Below are 19,163 nucleotides of genomic sequence, written 5' to 3'. Positions count from 1 at the left end.
GGTTCCCGTCCTCTAACTTTAATTTGCCTCAATCAAATGTTATGAAGCTAATACACAATGCTCACTACCGAAACTGATAAATCAAGTTTGAATTTTGTAGTCTACACTTTCGCCGTTTCAGAGATATGCCTTTTAAAAATGGAAAAAAATGTTGATCTTTTTGTTTCTGTTCTATAACTTTAGTTTGCCTCAACCAAATATCATGAAACTTATACGTAGGTTACCTTAGCCCTATTTGGCACAACTTTTTGGAATTTTGGATCCTCATTGCTCTTCAACTTTGTATTTGTTCTAAGCTTTATAACTATTTTGATATGAGCGTCACTGATGAGTCTTATGTAGACGAAACGCGCGTTTGGCGTACTAAATTATAATCCTGGTACCTTTGATAACTAATTATACAAAATGGTTGTTACCACAAAACACAGATCAAATTTGGATTTTGATTGTGTCAATTTACTGTTAAAGCGTTATGCTCCTTAGCAAATGGAAAAAAATCTAAAAAAAAAATAGTTTCTGTTCTCTTACTCTATACAATGCTTAAGACCAAAAAACATAAGTCAAGTTTGAATTTTGTAGGCTATACTTTTGCTGTTCTAAAGTTATGCCTTTTTAGAAATATTGATTTTTTTGTTTCTGTTCTCTAACTTTAAATTGCCTCAACCAAATTTAAATATTACGAACAGTATGGACAATGCTTACTAGCAAAATACTCAGATCAAGTACACATTTGGGTAGTGTCTCTTATACAGTTCTTGAGTTCTGTGCCCATTTAGCATTGGCATCATGTGTGTACCTTGGACACATTCCTAATTTATTTATAACTGCAAATTTATATCATACAATATTTTTTTTTCTCACGAAAATACTGAAATTACTGGCTATTAGGCTTTTAATAGTTTGAACTGTTTTAGATTTATTGCCAATTTATTAAAATATATTTGTTTACAAGTGTTTAAAAACTATGTAGATAACAAAAAACATCTTCTAAAAATATTGATAGGGGAGTAATTAAGGAACCAAAAGAGCAAACAAATATATAGGTCAATGTGCTTGTTTTTTATATAATAGCCATTGACATTTTGGCGGGAAAATGGTCTCTCTTGACTGATCAAAGCTTTATCATTGACAAGTTTAAGTTCTTAAAAACATTTAAAATATAATTAAAATTGTATAAGACTTTAACAGATGGCTTATCAATATACATGTAAAATATTTGTAAAAAGAAAAATGGGGGTCAATTGGCGAATTTGTTTAAGGCATTCGAATGGATAAAATCACAGGATTCCGTAAATCTGACAAACAATCCAAAACATGACAAGCGAACATCCTTAATAGTATTGGAAATATCTTTAAAAGTATAAGAGCTAGGCTAAAGTTGTAAATTGACCTGTAACAGTAGAAATGTCTACTCTGAAAATTTGAGATCAATCTTATTATATAATTGTGGTTGGAATATACACCCATTGAAGATGCTTTTAGATAATGATGTGCGATGCAACCTTTTTACAGCCTCAAGTTTATTATACCCCACGCAACAAAGTTGCAGAGGGTATAATGTTTTTGGCCCATCTGTCTGTCGGTCCATCAGTCAGGGGCATTACTTAAACAAGTAACAATTAAAATTACCTATTTAAGTAATGTTGAAAACGAGGCTATTTTAAATATTACTTATATAAGTAACTTTTCTGAATATTATTTTTATAGGTGTCCAATAATACAGATTTTACTAGGTTTAACAATTTTCCACAGTCATCTGGTTATTTTTCCCCTGACATATTAAATCTAATCCTTCTGAAACACTAATTAACTTTCTGACGCACTTATCTTTCATACCGACGCTTCTTGGTCAAAGATTGGTATCTTGGGACAATTAAATTCTCATTTACCTCCAAAATCTTGAAGGTAGACTGATATAAATATATAGATACTTGTGAATTGATTAAGACTTGAAGTTATTTATAATTTGTAACCCAAACCAAGTACACATGTTCCTTAAATAAGTTTTAATACTAATTTTATTAAAAATGTAACAAATAACTTATTCGAGTAATATTTTTGTCATAATTTTTAAAGTAACCCTTCATCTCTATAATCCTCTCAAATATAATAAATTCTTAACTTTATGATATGAAATTATGTAAAAACTCATTAAAACTACATTTAGTCTATGTTTTATTGAAATTTAAAATAACTCTATTAAGTAATTGTTTTATTTTCAAAAACAAAAATTACTTATATAAGTAACTTTTAAAAATTACTTGTTTAAGTAATGCCCCTGACTGTCCATCCGTCCGTCCGTCAGTCCTGTTTCTTGTCATCGCAACTTCTCTCAAACCACACAACAGAATTTCATTAAACCTTTTTAGATAATAAGGACATACTATCTAGTTGTGCATATCGACAGGAAATTACTATTCAATTTTTTAGGAGTTACGCCCCTTTGAACTTATTTGCTTAAATGTACTTCTGCAACAGTTTGTCATTGCAACTCCTCTGAAACCACATAACAGAATTTCATGAAACTGTAGATAATAAGAACATACTATGTAGATGTGCATATCGACAGGAAATTACGATTCATTTTTTTTCTAGGAGTTACGCCCCTTTGAACTTATTTGCTTAAATGTACTTCTGCAACAGTTTGTCATCGCAGTTCCTCTGAAACCACACAACAGAATTTCATGAAACTTTGTAGATAATAAGGACATACTGTGTAGATCACATATTGACAGGAAATTATGATTCCCTTTTTTTATACAACTTTTTTTCTTACACTTATTTTATTTCTCAAATGACAATGTGGGGACGTGGGGTATGTGAGTGCGCTCACTTAGGGTCTTTAATTTATTTGGCAACCTTTTTATGTTTTCATAGGAGAATGTTGAGACAAGACGTGAAGAGCTTTATAGTGGAATTGAGGAGTTGTTTAAAGACCATGAAGGCCAACATCATCTGGTCCTTAGGCCTCTAATATTTGTTAATGCTAAAGATCAAGCTGACCCTGAAATAGAAGTTCTGAAGAAAACTATTACAGAACTTACATTCAACCACCCATGTTGGGGTGAAAGGATGCCGAACACATGTGTTCCACTGGAGCTCGAGATCGCTGAATTGGTGGCAGAAGGGAAACAAATTATGTCATTGGCTGAAGTTAAAGAATTGAATGCCATCAGCGAGGTGTCTGTCCTGTCTGCTGAACAGCTGACCGATTTCCTACATTTTCAGCATTCTCTAGGGAAGATTGTGTATTTTGACACACCACAGCTTAGAGATAAAGTTATCATAAGTCCCCTTCTTATGGTTGAAGTTATGAGATCTTTCATTACTGGTTTGTATATATTTTCATTGAGTAGTAATTATATTCCTGGTAAAAAAGCAACTTACTTAAATATTGTTTATCAACCATTTAGAGCACTGGGGATTGTTAATTGGTGCCCTTCAGTTATCTTTGTGTTGGTTTGTAAGAACCTTTTATTAAACAATTAGTCAAAATTAATCTTTTTAGCTCACCTGGCCCAAAGGGCCAAGTGAGCTTTTCTCATCACTTTGCGTCCGGCGTCCGGCGTCCGTCGTCCGTCGTCCGGCGTTAGCTTTTACAAAAATCTTCTCCTCTGAAACTACTGGGCCAAATCAAACCAAACTTGGCCACAATCATCAGTGGGGTATCTAGTTTAAAAAATGTGTGGCATGACCCGGTCAACCAACCAAGATGGCCGCCACGGCTAAAAATAGAACATAGGGGTAAAATGCAGTTTTTGGCTTATAACTCAAAAACCAAAGCATTTAGAGCAAATCTGACATGGGGGTTAAAATGTTTATCAGGTCAAGATCTATCTGCCCTGAAATTTTCAGATGAATCGGTCAATCGGTTGTTGGGTTGCTGCCCCTGAATTGGTAATTTTGAGGAAATTTTGCTGTTTTTGGTTATTATCTTGAATATTATTATAGATAAAGATAAACTGTAAACAGCAATAATGTTCAGCAAAGTAAGATCTACAAATAAGTCAACATGACCAAAATGGTCAGTTGACCAGTTTAGGAGTTATTGCCCTTTATGGTCAATTTTTAAACATTTTTCGTAAATTAAAGTAATCTTTTACAAAAATCTTCTTCTCTGAAACTACTGGGCCAAATTAATCCAAACTTGGCCACAATCATCTTTGGGGTATCTAGTTTAGAAAATGTGTGGCGTGACCTGGTCAACTAACCAAGATGGCCGCCATGGCTAAAAACAGAACATAGGGGTAAAATTCAGTTTTTGGCTTATTACTCAAAAACCAAAGCATTTTGAGGAAATCTGACACGGGATAAAAATGTTTATCAGGTCAAGATCTATCTGCCCTGAAATTTTCAGATGAATCGGTCAATAGGTTGTTGGGTTGCTGCCCCTGAATTGGTAATTTTGAGGAAATTTTGCTGTTTTTGGTTATTATCTTGAATATTATTATAGATAGAGATAAACTGTAAACACCAATAATGTTCAGCAAAGTAAGATCTACAAATAATTCAACATGACTAAAATGGTCAGTTGACCCGTTTAGGAGTTATTACCCTTTATAGTCAATTTTTAACCATTTTTCGTAAATTAAAGTAATCTTTTACAAAAATCTTCTTCTCTGAAACTACTGGGCCAAGTTAATCCAAACTTGGCCACAATCATCTTTGGGGTATCTAGTTTAAAAAATGTGTGGCGTGACCTGGTCAACCAACCAAGATGGCCGCCACGGCTAAAAATAGAACATAGGGGTAAAATGCAGTTTTTTGGCTTAAAACTCAAAAACCAAAGCATTTTGAGGAAATCTGACATGGGATAAAAATGTTTATCAGGTCAAGATCTATCTGCCCTGAAATTTTCAGATGAATCGGTCAATAGGTTGTTGGATTGCTGCCCCTGAATTGGTAATTTTGAGGAAATTTTGCTGTTTTTGGTTATTATCTTGAATATTATTATAGATAGAGATTAACTGTAAACATCAATAATGTTCAGCAAAGTTAGATTTACAAATAAATCAACATGACCGAAATGTCAGTTGACCCCTTTAGGAGTTATTGCCCTTTATAGTCAATTTTTAACCATTTTTCGTAAATCTAAGTAATCTTTTACAAAAATCTCCACTGAAACTACTAGGCCACAATCATCTTTGGGGTATCTAGGTTGAAAAATGTGTCCGATGACCTGGCCATTCAACCAAGATGGCCGCCACGGCTAAAAATAGAACATAGGGGTAAAATGCAGTTTTGGGTTTATAACTATGAAACCAAAGCATTTACAGCAAATCTGACAAGAAGCTAAATTGTTAATCAAGTCAATATCTATCTGTCCTTTTTCAGATGAATTGGACAACTGGTTGTTGGGTTGCTGCCCTCCAATTGGTAATTTTTAAATAAATTTTGCTGTTTTTGGTTATCTTGAATACTATTATAGATAGCGATAAACTGTAAACAGCAATAATGTTCAGCAAAGTAAGATCTACAAATAAGTCAACATGACCTAAATGGTCAATTGACCCCTTAAGGAGTTATTGCCCTTTATAGTAAATTTTTAACAATTTTCATTAATTTGGTAAATTTATGTAAATTTTTACCAAATATAGTTCTCTGTTACTAATGGGCAAAGTTCATTATAGATATAATTGTAAGAAGCAAAATCGTTCAGTAAAGTAAGAACTTCAAACACATCACCATCACCAAAATACAATTTTGTCATGAATCCATTTGTGTCGTTTGTTTAATATGAACATAGACCAAGGTGAGCGACACAGGCTCTTTAGAGCCTCTAGTTTCTTTATTCACAGCGTCCATTCTTGTTAAATTATAGCTAATTATTTTATTATGTTGTGAAATTTTGAAGAAGATGACTGTTTTAACTTACGTTTTGTAAAAACGTAAATGCAAACTTTGAAATTTTTTTTTTTTTTTAGCTCACCTGGCCCAAAGGGCCAAGTGAGCTTTTCTCATCACTTGGCGTCCGGCGTCGTCGTTAACTTTTACAAAAATCTTCTCCTCTGAAACTACTGGGCCAAATTTAACCAAACTTGGTCACAATCATCATAGGGTATCTAGTTTAAAAAAAGTGTATTGTGACCCGGCCAATCAAGTTGGCCGCCATGGCTAAAAATAGAACATAGGGATAAAATGTAGATTTTTTGCTTATATCTCTGAAATCAAAGCATTTAGAGAGATCTGAAATGGGATAAAATTGTTTATCAGGTCAAGATCTATCTGCCCTGAAATTTTCAGATGATTGGGACAACCCTTTGTTAGGTTGCTGCCCCTAAATTGGTAATTTCAAGAAAATTTTGCCTTTTTTGGTTATTATTTGGAATATTATTAAAGATAGAGATAAACTGTAAACAGCAATAATGTTCAACAAAGTAAGATCTACAAATAAGTCAACCTTGACCAACACTGTCAGTTGATCCCTTAAGGAGTTATTGCCCTTTATATTCAATTTTTAACAATTTTTTTCGTAAATTTTTGTAATCTGTTACAAAAATATTCTCCTCTGAAACTACTTAGACAAATTTAACCAAACTTGTTCACAATCATCATTAGAGTATCTAGTCTAAAAATGTGTGCGATGACCCCGCCCGTGTACCAAGATGGCCGACTTGGCTAAAAATAGTACATAGGGTAAAATGCAGTTGTTGGCTCATATCTCTGAAACCAAAGCATTTAAAGCAAATCAGACGATGGTTAAATTGTTATCAGGTCAAGATCTATCTGCCCCAAAATTTTCAGACCAATCAGGCAACCCGTTATTGGGTTGCTGCCCCTGAATTGTTAATTTTAAGAAAATTTTGCAGCTTTTGGTTGTTATCTTGAATATTATTATAGATAGAGATAAACTGTAAACAGCAATAATGTACAGCAAATTAAGACCTACAAATAAGTCAACATGATCAAAATGGTCAATTGACCCATTAAGTAGTTATTGCCCTTTATAGTAAATTTTTGTAAAATTGTACACAATATTTTCCACTGTAACTACTGGGCCAAGTTCATTATAGTTAGAGATAATTGTAAGCAGCAAGAATGTCAGTAAAGTAAGATCTACAAACACATCACCATCACCAAAACACATTTTTGTCATGAATCCTTCTGTGTCCTTTGTTTAATATGCACATAGACCAAGGTGAGCGACACAAGCTCTTTAGAGCCTCTAGTTTTAGTTAAAACTGAAACAGATATTTCATAATCACAAAGGTGAAGGTATAACCATAGAGTTTCATGGTTTCTAAATATTGAACATGTTTAATGGGATAACGTTCTTCCAAATGAGAAAGGATACTATTTTGATCATCAAATGCATTTCATAAGGAAAGTTAATTACTCCTAAGATAGGACATTTAATTAAAGTATTAAGATAATTTTGTTTTCATGTGCTGACCTAGGTGAGCAATATAACTTTCATAGTACCTTTTAATACAAGTATATATTTTACTTTGAGTTCAAGTCATAAGATTGTTTGTTTTTTCATTTTCATAGATGTTGAATTCTGGCCTAAAGAAGATAAAACAAGACAAACCTTCAAAAAGATGTCAAAAAATGGAATGATACAAAAAGTAGACCTCTACCAGATTTGGGAACAAGAAGAATTTTGTCAGATTTTACCATTTAAAGAGTACATATTTGATATGCTGATACACCTTGATATCGTATCTGAACAGCGGAGATATGATACAAAAACAGGAAGTCGTCTACCTATAGAAAACTTCTTTGTACCCTGTATGCTTACACAACAAAACGATACAGATTTCTTGACAAAAGAATGTACACCAGAGAGGACTCTTAGTTTGGCCTTTGTTTTCAAAGGCACCATCATACCTCCAGCCTTACCAAACCGTCTTATATGCGCATGTCTCAGTATGTGGACATTAAAACAATACCATGAAAGGAAACTTATGTTTTCTGGGTTTGTTGGGTTATCAGTTGATAAAGAGCATGATATTGTTATCTGTGTAGAAGGCAACAAGATCTTACTGTACCTAGTCCACAAGCGCTCCAAGGGGTTGATAATACCTGAAATAGCCACAAGTGTCAGAGAATGCTTGTTTATTACTTTGGAGAGAATTTCAGAATTTTATCATTCCACTATTCATTGTAAAACTAGCAACAAGCTACCATTTCATACAGAGTATTCCTGTTCAAAATTAAGCTGTTTCAATCCAAATGAAAAGATAGGTGTTGAAACAAAGGAATGTTTTTGCAAACATGGTGAAAACATAAAACACTATTGGAGTATCTGGAACCAGAAAGAGGTGAGTGGATCTGTAAGATAAGTAGCAACAGATATGTCAACATGGGCAGCGTTATAAGCTGATTTAAAAAAACAGTTGTTGCCCTTACATATTGATAAAATTGAGAATGGACATGGGGAATGTGTCAAATAGACAACAACCTGACCATAAAGCAGACAACAGCTGAAGGCCACCAATGGAGCAAGAAAATCCCGCACCCGTAGAAGTCCTTCAGCTGACCCCTAAACAAATATGTAACTAGTTTAGTGAAAATGGACGTCATACTAAACTCCGAATTATACACAAAAAACTAAAATTAAAAATCATACAAGACTAACATAGGCCAGAGGCTCCTGACCGGGGCAAAATGCGGCGGGGTTAAATTTACCTTATTTATTTGGCTCAACTTTAAAATCTAGAGAAAAATTTAAATTTCCATAACAGTAGTTAATATATTTAAATTAGTAAGACGTTGATCTTACAGATTTTCAATGAAAGGATTATTCCTAGTTAAATGGAAACATATGTTCTGTTGTGTTGATGTTCAGATCCCGTACAACGAATTCCAACTGAATAAAATGTTCACTTACATATTTTTGCAGGTTTGGAAAAACGGCTGTTATGAACCTGTAGATTTTAATATATTCTCAAATAGGGCAAAAAGCTTGTTCTTGTATGGATCTCTATGAAATTTCACCACAATATTCCATACTTAAATAGAGGGTTGGGATAGATTTGGGGCGGTAAAGCCCCAATCTTTAAAAAAGTGGTCAAAAGTCTTGAATCTTGGTTTCCTGAGGTAAAATGAATCTAACAGTATTTGAATTCTGAATTGTTGGCCCAGTTTTCAAATTGGTCTACATCCAGGTTATAAAGGTCCTAAATTGAACTTAAGTTTTATTTTAACAAATTAACAAATATTGAATGATTGGGGTTATGTATTTAGATATTTTAATATAGGCCCAGTTTTCAAATTGGTCCAAATATTGGTCCAAAATCAAACTGTGTTTGATATGAGATGAAATTGAATAATTGGGGTTCTTTGATATGCTGAATATAGCCGCTGTTAATTTAGACTTTGGATATTTGACCATATTAAATATATACCAATTTGAAATTTTTCAGTTCTTAGACCCCACCCCATTCATTTTGTGTCAGAAACCTATGGTGTGTCAAATAATTAATCACAATGCAAATTCAGAGCTGTATCATTAGCTAATGAAGTTATCCATAATTGTCCGTGTTTAGGGTTCAACCTATGTGGTCGTATGAAGATGCGCCCTAGTGAACATTATAATAGTTTTAATTACAATCCCCTACATGACAAATGTAAAAAAGTGCAAACACAAGATTTAACATCGTGATTAACAAGATTAATGTACATAGTAATAAACCAAAACCACATATGATATACAGCACAAACAACAACCTATAAATTAATTAAAGGCTCCTGACTTGGGACAGATTTTTCTGGGATTAAACATGTTTGCTGTAACCAAACTCTCTCCTTAACCTTGGAAAGTTGTGTAACAGTACAACATAATATCAAACTATCAAAATCAGTAGAAAAGGGCTAAACTTATCAAAGCAGTACAAAGGAGAAAAACATCCAACAAAAACACAGAGTGTAAGAAGAATATTTATGGTTATATAAACACCTCTTTTCTAACAGTCAGGGGCATTACTTAAACAAGTAACATTTAAAATTACCTATCCGAGTAATGTTGAAAACGAGGCTATTTTAAATATAACTTATATAAGTTACTTTTCTAAATATTATTTTTATAGGTGTCCAACTATACAGATTTTACTAGCTTTAACAAATTTTGGCAGTCATCTGGTTATTTTTCCCATGAAATATGAAATCTAATCTTTCTGAAACACTAATTGCCTTTCTGACGCACTTATCTTTCATATCGATGCTTTTGGGTCAAAGATTGGTCTCTTGGGACTATTAAAATATCATTTTCCTAAACAATCTTAAATTTAGACAGATATAAATAGATAGAAACTTGTGAATTAATTAAGACTTGAAATTATTTATAATTTGTAACCCTAAACAATTACATATGTTCCTGGAATAAGTGTTATTACTAATTCTTTCAAAGATGTATTAAATAACTTATTCAATTAATATTTTGTCATTATTTTTAAAGTAACCCTTAATCTCTACACTCCTATTAAATCTAATAAATTCTTTATTTTATGATATAAAATGCTTTAAAAATTCACGAAAACTACATTTAGTCCATGCTTCTATTGCAATTTAAAATAACTCTATTGAGTTATTTTATAATTTTTTTTAAACAAAAATATCCTATATAAGTTAATAAAAAAATTACTTGTTTAAGTAATGCCCCTGACTGTCTAAATCGGAAAACTAGATGGTGTGGTGATTTTGTTATTCACTAATCACTGTTAATGTGAAAATGAATTGTTATTACAAATACATTTATTTTTTTTCCTTTTGTGTTATAGGAACGATTGCAGTGCGATTCTGATTGTCCAGGTAAACATTTAATTTGCTAATTTCTATCAACCACCAAAGAGTACATTACTACATAATTCATTTTATAGTCATATTAACTTTGGGAGGTCTGATTTCTGCAGAAGTAATTTATAAAGTAAATTCACATTAATTTTACTATTTAGACGTATACCTCCTTACTATTTAAGTTATTCTTTCTCTCAAAAGTACACATTTGTTTACACTTCATATTAAACAATTATTAACACAGTTTGTCATCCTTTACTTTGCTTCACTTGTCCAACAACATTTAAACGAGCACATTCCGCAGATTAAGCAATTATTATACATCTGACTCTTATGGACTTCAGCACAATGTTATGGACCATAGAATACACGTCACTTTCGATTTGCATGATTTTGACACCTACCTTTCAAGTGCTATGCCAACAGGTAATTGCCTCTGAAAAATCCTTTAATCTTGTATATACCACAAGGTAACCACCTCCCAAATTTTTGAATTTCAAAGCCATGTTCATCTTTCCCATTGACATATGTTTTGTTGTAAATGTGATTAAATTATCTACAAAATGGTGTATGCCTATCTTTCTTGATGGAATCATTCGTAGCAGGCCTTCCAAGGGGGCCAACCGTAAATAATTTGATCTTCCTACAGCAGATCGGGTATGGTCAATTACCAATAAATAAGTCATCTGAACGTTTTGAACACAACATTTTTGGATAATTTTTAACTTTATTATTTCATTAAAAGTCTAGCAAAATCAATGACAATCTGTCAGCAGAGTTAGGCTATTTATTTTTCATTTCAAACATGCTATCATTGAAAAGATAGTTTGTTTGTTGATGTTTAACAATACCTTCACCACTCTTGGCTATATAATAGAGGCCAGTTTTTTCTTGGATACTAAGTTTATTGAATAGATTGATTGTTTGTTGATGATTATCAAAACTTTCACCACTCTTTGTAATATGAAGGAGGCCACTTTTTCCATGGCTAGTACATTGAATAGATTGATTGTTTGTTTGTTGATGTTAACAATACCTTCACCATACTAGAATGTAATACATTGAATTGATTGATTGTTTGTTGATGTTTAACAATACCGTCACCACCTTTGGCTATATAATGAAGGCCAGTTTTTCTATGGCATGGCATATTGGACACAACCTTTAATGTATCAGGGCAATGAAATTTAAAGTAAGCAAAAGTCGTACATAAAAATAGAGAATATATAACTAATCCTTGATTACTGAAAACTGAGCATGCACCTTAGTAATCAACCTTAACAGCCAAGCACTAAGAAACACATGCAATTTTATGTTTTATATAATCTTATATCTAGTTCAAAAGTTTTTATAATAATTTTAGGTTTAAGTGTAGATGCTTTATGTCAGGCTCCAAGTAATCGAGAGTTGCTTCGTTTTTCTATTACTTGCACTAAACGCATGATACATGATTTAGCTCTGCATCTTGGAATGGAAGAGATGGAATGGTGTGATATGGAAGACAACTACCCAGATAATGCACAGATAGTCAAGTTTTTAACACTTGTATATTTGAAAGAAAATAATTCAGCCAAGTTTGCAGACTTAGAGAAAGGTTTAAGAAAGATAGAAATAACAACACACAAACTGTGTATGGTAAGATATTAATACTATTGTTGCCATCATCCCATGTACTTTTTATCAATTCATCTCCATGAGATTTTTCCTGTTTTTTATCCACAATTCATTCATATTTGCCTATGGCAATTATGACTTCACATTTTTAGAAGGTTCATCTCATTTCACTTTCATTAATTATTGAAATAGTAGATTTGTTATATGAGTATCATATATACAGCTTCCACAAAACCCCTTAAACCCAAACTTCTCCTAAATATATCATACACCCTTCAACAGTAGACAGGTGTGTAAACAATATGTCAGTAGTGATTGTAATTAGCAAAGCAAAAAAAGTGACAATGAAAAGACGAAGGAAAAGTAGCGATACTTAACAAATAGATATAAACACACAGTCTACATAAGAACTCCCCTTAAACTAAACAACATGAATCCCACAAAAACATGTGCGATCTAAGGTTCTCATGAAATAGTACTGCAACTGACATCGAAAAAGACGCTTAGTTAACAAGTTTAATGGTCCGGAATAACACACGGCTGCAAATTGTTTTAAATGATAGAATTATATCTATATTTTAAGTTCCGTCGGGTCGTAAAAAGTTACTATGGTCACATTTTTGTATTTTATCTCTTTAATGGGGGTACCCCCAATTTACGGTTTTTGGGTAGTTATCTTTAATCCAAAAATATATTTTTTGGTTAAATTTCCCTCTATTTTCGTAAATATTTTCTATGCACATATCATCAAGGATCATCAGAATGATGAAGACATAAATATAATACCATCTCCAAGTAAAACTTTCAAACTTAAAGTTGGCTGTTTTTTAGATAGAAATTTAACGCGTTTTTCTTTGAAACGAGAAAACTTATGATTCAAAACAGTATTTGACATTTGAGAGGACATAACATATTATTGTGATACTGCATGCAAATTTTGTTGGGCAAATTCCAAACAATTTGGTCAAAAACTCAAAAATAAAAACATCATTTGTACCTTTTAATTACAGAAATTTCCTATCCGTCAATCAACTCCAGCATTTATTTTTTCCTTCACAATCAATGTGATAGTTTCGATGTGATTATGTAGATTTTGTAGGAGAAGTTAATTTATTTTTGAGTTATTTGAATATATATAGTAGTTCTTTCGTGTATTTTCTGTAAATAAGTTATATTTTTTGTTAATAAAATTTTGACTTTTTATAAAAGTTAACCAAATCCTTCGGATAAGAGGTTTTTCCGGATAATGACTAGTAAATTATACATTGTATGTTAATGTTTAACCTCAGATCAATTAATATACATGCAAGTGGTCGGGGGAAAAGTACTATAAGTTTCGCAGAGATTTGGTGTGTGACAAGGTGATGCTAAAACCAATTTCTCTTGATATTCTGCTTTCCTTTGGCGAATCATCAGTGATGTTATGAGACTTGCACCAGAAGGCACAATTGGTGCATCTTTAAATTAGATTGATTGATTGATTGATTGATTGTTGGTTGCTTAACGTCCAGTGGCAAATATTCCATGCATGTCAGTCAGGACGAGAACAATTAACAATAAAAACAATAGGTAGGTTTTGTCATAATGGAGGCCATTTGGGATGATGGTCGGGAAAATTTAGACTGCCACTGGAAAATGATGGTATATAGGATTGGGACAGAAATTTTGCCATTGCAACAGACCACCTACGAACCCCTCAAAGAGTTGTTGCAAGGGTTTTAACGTGCAAAGAACGTGGCACTCCCTTTACACGAGGAATCGGATTTAACGTCTCCATTCTGACCGGACGTGACTTTGAACTTGATACATCCCGCACAGCAAAACGGACGCCCACTCTATTTTACTGCCGGTCGGGAGAAGACCAAGTGACCATATTTCGTTTCCCCAGTCACCCTTGGGGAACTTTCAATTAAAAACAACAGAAATCCATATATGTGATCAAACTGATCGACATGTATCCTCACAACCTGACACTTTAATACGATCTCGCGATCAGTTTCTTCTTTGTAGTTTAGACATGGAGACAGGTTTTTTGTGTAAAAGAAAAACCTTTGAAAAAAACAGAAAACTACACAAAAGTGAGTCCTCTAAACGTGTTGACAGTCTTTCAAGTTGTGCTTATTAATGTGAGTAATCATTTATCCATGCATAACCAAGTTCTTATTGAAGTCAACACCTGTGCAATTAAATAAAATATTTACTGAAAAATTAAAATTTGGACTTGCTGTCAGTTCATTAATAACGAGTGTTAGTTATGTGATTTATTCTTCCATAAGAAAAAGCCTTTCTCATGTAGCACATACTCTACATATAACGATCACTTTTATGAATTAGATATTTTAATTCAATCAATAGTTTAATTAGATTGACCCAAGATTGTCTCTGATGCTTACCAAACTGCCAAACTCCAGAACTAACTAGATATTGTGACACCTTACAATTCAGACACAAGGGGGGGGGAAGGGATATGAAATATAGAGTTTAGCTCTGAATTTAAAATAGGGGATGCCATATCTGCTGCAGGAAAATTGAAGTCTATGTTAAGACTTTCAGAATTACACCAAGATGTGTCTGAAAAAATCAAGGATACATTAAAAATAGAACAATTACTTCACCTAAGCTTGCCACCAGTGTTCTTATGAGCTATGTCCTCGTTTTGGTATTTCTATGGGCATGATGCCCGCATAGCTTCTTAATAGATATAGGAAGATGTGGTATGAGTGCCAATGATACAACACACCATTCAAGTCACAATTTATAAAAGTAAACCATTATAAATAACGGTCCGGTTTTCAACAGTCACGGAGCCTAGGCTCAAAAGTTCATTTGTTAGTTAATTGATGAAAAAAAAACACAAAGGGGCTTCTGAACTGTATACTGTTCCTAAAGATAACAGAAATTCGTAAATGTATGGCTATTAAAAAATCAATAGTTTCTGTAGCAACATTCGCCCCATTACATTTGGGATTGGCAGTGCAGATATATCATGCATATGCATATGGGAGTATGTGTCACGAACATTGATCAAAACTGTGTACTCACATTGCTTTTGTGTTTCCTATGCAAAGGTTAGACTATATGTGACGAGTTTGACCGAATCATGACGGTATTTACGCTCCAGATGGCATTTGTACTCAAAAACTGTGTTTGCTTTGAACACACTCTGTCCTGCGCCGAACATGTTCTTATAAAAAAAAGGGAAGTGTCTTGTAATGCTAATACGCGTACTGAATCCGCCTATGATGACTAAGCGATTGATTCATGTCCCTATTTAATGAATACTTGAGCTATTGTGTGTCGCTTTTAAAAGTTATATAAGGATCATGACTGATTTTGAATTACAACATTAGAAAATTGGCATTGCATTGTATAATTTTCATCCTTCCCTTAAAAAAATAATGAGTTAACTTTTTTACCAAGATTATACCACTAAAAAAATGTTCATGCACTAAACTGACTTTGTTTTACACTCATTTTTTTTAAACCTAGCATTCGCCTCGGGTGACTATAGTATATTTTGTGTTATAACTGCTCTGTCCAGGCTTTGCAAATACACAATATGTATTTATCTATAACTCGATACTATTTTTCACAAAATACACAACCCTTATGATGCAAAATTAAAAACACTGTTTCAGCGCTTGAATTTTGTTTTTTTCAAAGATAGAAAAAATATTGAAATAATTTGATAAACTGGTGTTTTATAGTTTAGAAAATAATTCTGTAATATACTATAGTGAAACACTATACACAATATGAAAGTTTATGGATGTGAAAAGGTCAAGGCCACTTCTTCTTTTGCTATATCTTAAATGGAAAAAAATCAGAAGGTTCCAAATCAACGCTATTTTGTAATGGCAGCTCTTCATATTAGTAGTCAAAGTTGTCGTTTTAACATCATTTATAGCATATGCTTATAATTGAATCGTTTTTGTAACATTCTATTGAATAAATATCAGAATATTTCTCCTTTTTGTCCTTGTGGTTGAAATATTGATATTTTTAGGTCTGACCTTTGACCTCAATTTCACAAAATTGTGACCACTCTGGATTTTTACGACCCAACTTTTCTTATTGGACACGTTTTCCTCTTTCCATCGATATATAATTTAGGTGTGTGTTCTTCTGGACCATTAAAGTTTACAAAAATGAACTCTGGTTGCAGTACTAAAAGAAGGGGGGAAAGATACCAAAGTGACAGTCAAACACATAGATAAAAAAATAAACTGACAACCCCATGGCTAAAAAACAAAATAATACAAACAGACAAATAATGATCACAAGCCACAATATAGAAAACTAAAGACTAAGCAACAAGAACTCCACCAAAACTTGGAACGATCTCAGGTGCTTCAAAAGGACAAACAAATCCTGCTCCACATGTGGCACCCATCGTAATGCTTATGTTATTATATAGTCTAATTAGGTAGGTCACCTTCGTGAAAAGAGAAGGGAATTATAGTTACGACACAGGGAACATATCCGATATCATCTGTGAAACGGTTATTCCATAACCGTCAAACAACTCGTGATGGCGTCATAAAAATTTACGAAAGTATGATTTCAATTTCACCATGTGGAATTCTTGGTTTGATAACTTCCTTGTAAGAAGCAACCCTCTATCAAAAAAGCAACATGATAGGAAATACAAGTAAAAGGTAAGCAGGTTCAGGTTTATATGTTTTCCCTTCATATTGATGTTGCTAAGTACTAAATTGAAGATAAGACATTTGAAGAACAATGGCATACAATAACCAAACCAGGAAGCAGTTGATTATTAGCGATAATAGGGGGTTAACATAACAATGAAAGATAATTTATTTTACAATAATTTTGCTGCTTTGGTTATGGAACATAACCTGTTAATTAATTTTTTTCCTAGGGTATCAATTCTTATAGATACAAAGACGGTTCGTGGGATACGACAATTCGAGGATAGCTGTTTCAAAAATATAAAAAAAAGATGTATCAAGTACCTATTTTCGTGGATCTTTGTTTAAATGATGATATACAATAGAGAGAAATCACTGTACAAATTTTGAAATGTCAAATCCCGGCTTGGTTAAATTCCCAGCGAAAACAAAGTCAAATAGTTAGGTAAACAAAAACGCTTCTACGGCGATTTATTGAAATGTTATTTGAAAAGCAATTTGTGTCCTAATTATGCTACCTTCTCCTACCTTACCCTACCGTATCCTACCTTACCCTACCGTATCCTACCTTATCCTACCGTATCTTACTTTATCCTACCTTATCCTACCGTATCCTACCGTATCCTACCTTATCCTACCTTATTAAGTTTGTCAATAAATCAAAGTATATCAAAGGTATGATATTTAACAGGCAATGACCGGTTCTTATTTCTATTGGTATTTAATCAGCAAGCAAATTATGACACAGTTATAGACAGTTTGCGTTTAATATATACAATGAATGCGTTTAAGGTGGTACCCAGCACTTTAACTAAGGGCTATCCCAGAAAAAAATGTATGGGGGGGATTGGAAGACACATGGGTGATGGGTATCAAAGCAACTATTAACACTATAATTCTCAATTACAATTGTCTGGGAGGCGGTGCTGACAAAAACTGCCTTCCAACAACCCCCCCCCCCCCTCGCCAATTTCGTTTTATCAGAAAAATTACACAGGTTATATAGCAGTTTGACAAACACTTTTTTGATCATTGGGAAGCTTAATATTTCCTTAACAACACAACGTAATTAAAACGTTTAGCTGATTTTACAGAGTTATCTCCCTGTAGTGTTAGGTACCACCTTAAACAATTAAAACAAAAAATCACTGATATACTAAGAATTTGATAATTTTTTTATCAAAATATTAATATATTTTTATTTCAAAAACACGTTTTAACAACCATTTTGATTGCATGTCAACCAGATAAAATATCCGACTCATTACAAAATTTTCGGTATTATTGAATTTGTGGTTTGCTGGGACTCCAGAAACCCACGAAAATTTGTATATTATTTTAGTACCATGAATAAAAATGAATCCACAGTATGGTATTGTTTGAATCTTGCCAATCTTGTTCAAAGATGGTTTTATTTGTCCTAAGCAAATGGAGAAGGGGGAAAAGGATTTGAATTCTTCATTTGAGTATTTTGTGATATGTTGTTAATCTAATCTTTATTTTAATACAAATTTCGATTTATACAACAATTGTCTTTAAAGTATTATGAAAAGTAGGTTCTGCTCGATCAAGTTCTGAAGATAACTAAAAAGTCAAATCACAAAAATCTGAGAAAATTTCAAAACGGAAAGTCCCTAATCACCCTTACAGAAAAATAAGGCTTCTTGCAAATATTTGCGGCAATGTTGCTGCAAATAGTTGCGGCAATATTGCTGCAAATATTCATTTTTCGTATGCAAATTAGTTTTCTTGCAAACAGTTGCTGCAACATTGCCGCAACAAATTGTTTGCGGGAAAATCAGTAGCTGTGATTGTTGCAGCAATATTGCAGCAAATCTTTCAACAATTCAGGTGTGAAAATTGGAATTAAAAACTAAAAATTTAAAAATTTATATTTTAATAATAAAAAAAAAGAATGTCTCTGTCCTCTATAGGTTGAAAATGGTCTCTGTCCTCTATAGGTTGTCATGTTACATCTGTGTAGCTTTTAGTTCTGTTTCTCTGTAATTCTCACTGTCCTTAAAGTTGAATTTTCTGATTTCAAAAATACTGCAAAATAAAAGTTGAAGAATTTTAATTAGTAGACATAAAAAAAATAACTAAAATTATAAAGATATACAGATATAAGTTACTACTATATAATTTAATTGTGGATGTAAC

General features: G+C 32.8%; 1 protein-coding gene across 1 annotated transcript in view; it reads left to right on the top strand.

Moving 5' to 3' along the window:
* The window catches only part of LOC139483478 (uncharacterized), a 766,788-nt gene that overhangs the window by 733,264 nt on the left and 14,361 nt on the right, over positions 1–19,163 (top strand). The window contains exons 14-17 of the mRNA XM_071267500.1: positions 2,878–3,331; positions 7,492–8,264; positions 10,722–10,752; positions 12,101–12,372. Of these exons, the coding sequence (XP_071123601.1) occupies positions 2,878–3,331; positions 7,492–8,264; positions 10,722–10,752; positions 12,101–12,372 (1,530 nt within the window). The remainder of the gene's footprint in view (positions 1–2,877; positions 3,332–7,491; positions 8,265–10,721; positions 10,753–12,100; positions 12,373–19,163) is intronic.

This window comes from Mytilus edulis, chromosome 7 (assembly GCF_963676685.1).
Source record: "Mytilus edulis chromosome 7, xbMytEdul2.2, whole genome shotgun sequence".
Lineage (NCBI taxonomy): Eukaryota > Metazoa > Mollusca > Bivalvia > Mytilida > Mytilidae > Mytilus > Mytilus edulis.
This window is presented reverse-complemented; position numbering and strand designations above follow the sequence as displayed.